The sequence below is a fragment of the Etheostoma cragini genome, chromosome 18 (assembly GCF_013103735.1).
Source record: "Etheostoma cragini isolate CJK2018 chromosome 18, CSU_Ecrag_1.0, whole genome shotgun sequence".
Classification (NCBI taxonomy): domain Eukaryota; kingdom Metazoa; phylum Chordata; class Actinopteri; order Perciformes; family Percidae; genus Etheostoma; species Etheostoma cragini.
In genome coordinates this window covers 388,354-395,420 of record NC_048424.1, presented here as the reverse complement: position 1 = coordinate 395,420, position 7,067 = coordinate 388,354, and the positions used below count along the sequence as shown (strand labels likewise).

The 7,067-nt window shown below is 40.7% G+C and overlaps 2 protein-coding genes across 3 annotated transcripts in view; one reads left to right on the top strand and one right to left on the bottom strand.

The window, feature by feature from the left end:
- ttc13 (tetratricopeptide repeat domain 13) overlaps positions 1-977 on the bottom strand; it is a 20,123-nt gene extending 19,146 nt beyond the window's left edge. For both annotated transcript variants that reach the window (XM_034899686.1, XM_034899687.1), the window contains exon 1: positions 723-977. In XM_034899686.1, coding sequence (XP_034755577.1) covers positions 723-888 — 166 coding nt within the window. In that variant the 5' untranslated portion in view covers positions 889-977. The remainder of the gene's footprint in view (positions 1-722) is intronic.
- Positions 978-1,717: 740 nt separating this feature from the next.
- arv1 (ARV1 homolog, fatty acid homeostasis modulator) lies at positions 1,718-7,010 on the top strand. Its single transcript, XM_034899707.1, has 5 exons — positions 1,718-1,886; positions 2,509-2,628; positions 3,210-3,363; positions 3,834-4,058; positions 6,333-7,010. Exons 1-5 carry the CDS (start codon positions 1,791-1,793, stop codon positions 6,458-6,460), a joined length of 723 nt encoding a protein of 240 aa, XP_034755598.1. The 5' UTR covers positions 1,718-1,790; the 3' UTR covers positions 6,461-7,010.
- Positions 7,011-7,067: the final 57 nt, after the last annotated feature.

The following is a 7,067-nucleotide window of genomic DNA, read 5'->3' as shown; positions in this document are numbered from 1 at the left end:
CACTCTATAATTTACAGATAGAGCAGGTCTAGACCTCTCTATAATTTACAGATAGACCAGGTCTAGACCACTCTATAATGTACAGATAGAGCAGGTCTAGACCACTCTTTAATGTACAGATAGACCAGGTCTAGACCACTCTATAATGTACAGATAGAGCAGGTCTAGACCACTCTATAATTTACAGATAGAGCAGGTCTAGACCGCTCTATAATGTACAGGTAGAGCAGGTCTAGACCGCTCTATAATTTACAGATAGAGCAGGTCTAGACCTCTCTATAATTTACAGATAGAGCAGGTCTAGACCTCTCTATAATTTACAGATAGAGCAGGTCTAGACCTCTCTATAATTTACAGGTAGAGCAGGTCTAGACCTCTCTATAAGTTACAGGTAGAGCAGGTCTAGACCTCTCTATGATTTACAGATGGAGCAGGTCTAGATAGAGCAGGTCTAGACCACATCCATTTACAAGGACCCAACAGTTCTAGCAGTTATGCACAAATCCACACACTCTCACTTCTACTACTGTCTTCCTTTCACCGTTGGTCCCAGGTCCCAATAAAACCTCTACGGCAGTAAGAGCCACCTTAGCTCGGGTATCTATCCCGGGTTAACATCCCCCGCTTGTTGTCATTAGCCTACAGACACAGACGGGTAAGCTAGTGACAGTTGCACCGGGGAGGACGTGGCAAAGTAACCCCGGGAAAGAGAGCCTTTTTACCGCAGTCAGCCGCGTACTCCTCCCACTCGGACAGCGAGCTGCATCCCTGCTTGTGGAGCTCGTTGTTGAACAGCGTGAGAGTGGAGAAGTACTCCGAGGAGAAGATAGCCCGGCACGAGTACAGCAGCGCGAGCGCGACCACAACAGCCCGGCTGGCAGGGGCCATGTTGTGCTACATGTGTGACGCCAGAGACCGGAAGCCGCTGCAGCTCGGTCAAAAAACGGAATGCAACGAACACGCCCCCCTCACGCGCGAGTCTGTGGGAGGTGAAAAGAACGATTGAACTACATTTCCCAGCATGGCCTGCGGCTGTCAAACCTGTTTCCCCCCCAGTGTCAAGCTAGACAGAAGAAAACGGAAACTTGTTCCGGTATAATTTTCAAATTAAAACTAACATACACAACTTTAGGTTTAACACTCCTGTTGTCCTCGGGTCAAATTTTACCCCTTTAAAAATGTTTATATCTGAAATATGAGTTTCTTTTCAACCAAATTACCTAAAAAAATGGATTGTTAATGGTCTATGGAGGATGCCAAATATAGTTAATCCCATTCACTTTCTTTCATCTTAATTCTTTGTTTTGTCCTGTGCTATATAAATACCAAGTTTGTCCAAATTTAACCCTCCAGTTGTCCTCGGGTCAAATTTAACCCCTTTAAAAAATTTCTATATCTGAAATATGAGTTTCTTTTTAACCAAATTACCACAAAAAATGGATTAGATTCCTTCCAACGCTCTTTGCATATACAACTGATCACTTTTATTCCTCTGATGTGAAATATTAGTCAAAATAATTCATAATTTCTGTTTTTTTTAACTCAATTATTAGGTACACCAAGGAAAAATCATTGAATGTGAAAACCTAATAAATTAGTCTCTAGACTCTCTTCCAAAGAGCGCTGGCAAGAAAAACCTTATTCGGAACCATAATGTTAACCACCGTTAATATTACCCTGCAAAGAAATCTGCACTCTTATTTTGAAGGCAGAACTGTGTGGCCCTGTCTTGTTTCCGCTTTGATTGAATGCCATGCTAGTTTTGTAGTTAGCAGCGTACAGGGAAAAGAATGGGCGAAAATGACTTTAGATGTGTTGAATGTAACGAAAAAGCATCGGAGTTACACAGAGATTACAGTAACGGGATCCTGAAGATAACCATATGTGTGCGTTGACTTTTGACGTCTTGCATTGTCATTGTTTTGGTAACTGTTTTGATGAAGATGCTAGCTAGCCTAGCATATGGCACAGCTAACATAGAGCTGTTACTACTGATACTAGCTATCCTAGCATCTTTAAATATGCTACAGCTAACATAGAGCTGTTACTACTGATACTAGCTATCCTAGCATCTCCTAATATGCTACAGCTAACATAGAGCTGTTACTACTGATACTAGCTATCCTAGCATCTCCAAATATGCTACAGCTAACATAGAGCTGTTACTACTGATGCTAGTTAGCCTAGCATCTCCAAATATGCTACAGCTAACATAGAGCTGTTACTACTGATGCTAGCTAGCCTAGCATCTCCAAATATGCTACAGCTAACATAGAGCTGTTACTACTCCTTCCTAAAGCTAAGTATTTGTGTAGCTATACAGGGCTAACACATTATTTACGTTTTTTACTAACTTACTAACTGTGTGTCTGTCGGTCTGTTTCTGTCTGTCTGTGTGTGTGTGTGACTGTGTCTGTGTCTGTGTGTCTGTCTGTCTGTCTGTGTGTGTGTGTGTGTGTGTGTGTGTGTGTGTGTGTCTGATGCCTGTGTGTGTGTGTGTGTGTCCAGGAGTTTTGCCAAAAGCCAGTGGACAAGTACATTGAATATGACCCAGTTATCATCCTGATTGATGCCATTTTGTGCAAGACGCAGGCGTTCAGACACATTTTGTTCAACACAAGCTTGAATGTAAGTAACATCCAAATATTCCAACTCCCTTACACGTGTGCTCAAAACAATAATAGATCAAAGCGTGGTATTATAACATAACAGAACATACGTTTTTAAAGGTGTGTGATGCTCCACTTACAGGAGTTGGCTTTTTTCATCCATGGTGTTGTTCATATAATGAGTTAGTCCTAGGGTCAAATTTGACCGGTTTACCACAACTTTCTATGTCAGAAAAGATTGTTGAAAAATGTGACAAATGTTGAAAAAACAACTTCAAAAATCTGGAAAAAAAAAATCAACAAAAACATTGTTATTTTTAACGTTAAAAAATTGACCTAAAAAAATCAGAAAAGGGACAAAAAAAACAATAAAAAACATTGGAAAAAAGCGACAAAGAATTAGTTAAAAAATTGACTAAAACATAATTAAAAAATATGAAAGGTCTTAGTACTTTTACTTAATGAAAGGTCTGAATACTAGTGCCACCAAAGGTGTTCAGGTGTACTTCCTGTGTGTGTTACCTTTTCCTCCACCTGTCCAGATCCACTGGTGTTCATGTGTACTTCCTGTGTGTGTTACCTTCTCCTCCACCTGTCCAGATCCACTGGAAGCTGTGTGTGTTCTGCCTGCTGTGTGAGGCGTACCTCCGGTGGTCTCTGCTCCACGGCTCCGAGCAGAGCGGTGACCCCGCTGACATCATCAGGTACACCAAGCAATGGGAGTTCTACGGCATGTTTGGATTGGCCGCCCTCGGTAAGATGAATTTAAACAACTACTCGTTTACAGCTGCTCTTTTCTGATGCTACGGTTTCAATGCTCAGCATGACCTCAGAATGGCACTTTTAAAAACCGAACCTAGACTAGATCAGCTGGTTGATATCTTCAACCAGACACACACATCTCATTAAATTCAAGTCAGCATTATTTAAAAAAATGTTGGTGTCTGTACTGATGGACGATGAGACCTTTTTTGTTTACTTTTATAATGAAATAAATGTACTTCATGTACATTTGAATTCATGGTTTGTTCCGTCTTTTATCCACAGTTTCAAAAGTGTAGATGTTACAATGAGTCATGCTGTAGTTTAGTAAATTTGGGTCCCGGGGAGACACCAAGTTTCTCTTTTGGGTCTTGAGCTGAAAAAGTTTGGGAACCTCTGATATAATGAGTCAGTCCTAGTTAACGGCTTGTGTTTTGACATGTCCTCCTGTTGTGGGTGTAGAGCTGTCAGCGTTCTGCGGCGGGGTGCTGTGCTTCCTCTGGGTGGTGGTGCGTCCCCTGCAGGGGGGGACCCCCGAGCTCAGCCTGGTCCTCCGAGCCCTGCTGCTGTCCTGCTACGGGAAGGTCCTCCTCATCCCCGCTGTGATCTGGGAGCACGACTACTCGCCGCTCTGCCTGGGCCTCATCAAACTGTTTGTGCTCACCTCTAACTCGCAGGCTATCAGAGGTAGGAGGACTCACCTCACTCAGGCCTAGAACTATTATTACACCATTGTCAATCCTTTTTTATGTTTTGAATATTTTATTTTCAAATTTTTCAGGTTTTATATAACAAAACAGGACAGAAAAAAAGCCAAAAAAAAAACACAAACAACGCAGCTGCCAGGAAAATTAAGATTAAAAGCATGTCTTGGATAGATTTCATATTGCTGTGATCTAAACGTTCAGATGTCGTAGCAATACACGTTGCAATACAGTCAAGAGCGCATCTCTACAGAAAAGAATCACATGTTTTTAAGATAGTCAATGAACGGTCCCCAGATGCTCAGAAAGCGGTTTTGTGTTTTAGAGTTTAGAGTTTTGCATGCGTATCCTTTCCATCTGGATGATCCCAGTCATTGCATTAAGCCGTTTTTGAATCAGGGAGGAGAGGGCGACATGCCAAGCATCAGTGTTTGTTGCAATTGTCAATTCTTTAATTGCTAACATGACCTAAGGTCCTAAGGGGTTTGACTGGTAAGAGGAGATTTTGTTTAGATATGCCATATTGTAATTCTATAAGTGATTATTGGTCGGACTATATGTTTTTATTATTTTTTTATTGTTAGATGTCTGCACTTGACCCTGAACACGGTTATAGCAACAGAAACGACAAGGGATGAAGTTAGAATATATGTTTTATGATAATAACTTGGCATGGATTACCTAATAGACTATGTATTTGGGTTATTACATTATCTGGATCACATAACAGGGATACTTGGCCAGAAGATGTATCCTGGGATTCATTCACAACTTTCATTTGTTTGGAAAAGTAATAAATAATATATTCCAAGTCAGTAGTATTGTTAATTGTAGTTGTTTCTGAGACAATTAATTGTACAGCAACATTTTGAATTGTTAGAGCGCTAACCTCACTTCCCTGGGGTGTTACCGAGCCAGGCAGGTAGTTTCCAGGTAGTTTCCAGGTAGTTTCCAGGTAGTTTCCAGGTAGTTTCCAGGTAGTTTGGTTTACTGGCCCAGGTTTTTAGATATGCACTCCTGAGATTTATGCCTGTTTCCCAATGCAGTGGAAGTAAATGGAACTTAGTTTTTGCAGCTCACAGCGTTGTAAAAAAAAATATTAAATTTGAAAGGGAATGGGAGAGGACTTCTGATTGGTTGATTGCACCTTACGTCCTAAACACACCTATGAATTATTGAAGACACGAAGACCAACCCTTTAGGACCTGATGTACCGACCCTTTTTTAAATCATGGCTCTTTGTTTCTCCCAACAAACAGAGGTTGACATCATGTTTTTGTTATTGAAATACTTTAAAAGCTATTGGACGGTTTGCCCCCCCCCCCCCCCCAGCCACCCAGCATCTGGTCAAAATGTCAGTTAATCCTATTAAGAGACTTTCAAAATTAGAATAATCCAATTTAAGATTCTCAATCTCTTTAATTGGACCCCCTCCTGACTGTTCAGGCTTAAACTCAGGGACAACACTGAGTGTTAAAAGTGCTGCAGCTCAGATTATTAACTAGTGGTACATCTGATATAATAATAATAATTATAATAATTATAATAATAATGATAATAATTATAATAATTTGACTGAAAAACATACTGGTACAGAATATAAAATCCTCTATTCCACATCCTCTATTGAAGACTCAAGCCACACAAAACAAATGATATATATATATATATATATATATATATATATATATATATATATATATATATATATATATATATATATATATATATGTATATATACATACATACATACACCGTTCTTCAGGTAAAATTAATGATTTCTTCCATTGAATTCTTTGGTTGTTTTGATTAATCTCATAGCATTTTAATTATTTTTTTAATGGTTTCAAACCAGTATCCGGACTAAAATTTGACGTCTACCTGTCTGAGATCCACTCAACATCCTCTGATCTTAACTAGTAGTCAAAATAATTTGCATATAGCGCAGAGAGGACAGTATCCACATATCCACACACACTCCATGCTGTGCTATTTACAGAAACCCAACAATTAAGTTGTTAAAAACTTTCTTGTATCGAAATAACAAATTAATAAGTCGTTTTCACAAGAAAACACTGCGTTAAAAAACTACAATCCATCCAAATCCACACAGATTGTGTACGATCCTTTCTGCGTCCACTTTCCCTGTACAAAACAATACATATACTTGACTTTAACACAAAAATACAAACTGTCCATGAAAGAGAAAACGTGTGCATGGTGTCCCTAACTGTCCTTGCTTCCCTCTCCCCTGCAGTGATCCTGAACAGCAGCAGACGCTTGTCCCTGACGGCCGTGTGTGTAGGCCTGCTGTCGGAGACCTGCGTGGCTCAGGCCTGTGAAAAGCTCCCCTGGAGCATCCAGGACATGTTGACGTTCGAATGACAGATGTCAGTAATCTCAGGGAGAGACACGGGATCGAGGACGCCGGCCTGGACCAGAAAGACGCAGGTGTTGCCGGACCCTCTACACATGGGAAGGACATGTTTTCAAGTCTTTTTGCAGCAGAAGAGACATTGTTGTTGTTTTTTCTGCCCTCTTTGGAGAGAAATAGATCCATCTTCCTTTTTGGAGGGATGTCAAGGAGTTGTCATTGGCCCTCCTGTTTTTTATTTTAGTTTAAAAGTGGACAATAAGCTCCAAATTCAAGTGAGATTTTGATTTGAATGCCTAATTGAGACAGAGAGACATGCAGAGAGGAGCTAAGACATGGGGACGTCTCCTGATCTGAACCACTGGTTCTCAGAGCCACTCTGAAAACACACACACACACACACACAGACGCTGAGGTTGTAATTTCACAACGATGCTCCTCTGTTTGGACAGGACCCGGCAACGAGCTCCACATTCTTCAGCTCATTGGTGAAATACTTACCTTAACTCACACCACACACACACACACACACACACACACACAAGAACACAGGCACACTCAGAAACACACACACACACACACACACACACACACACACACAAGAACACAGGCACACTC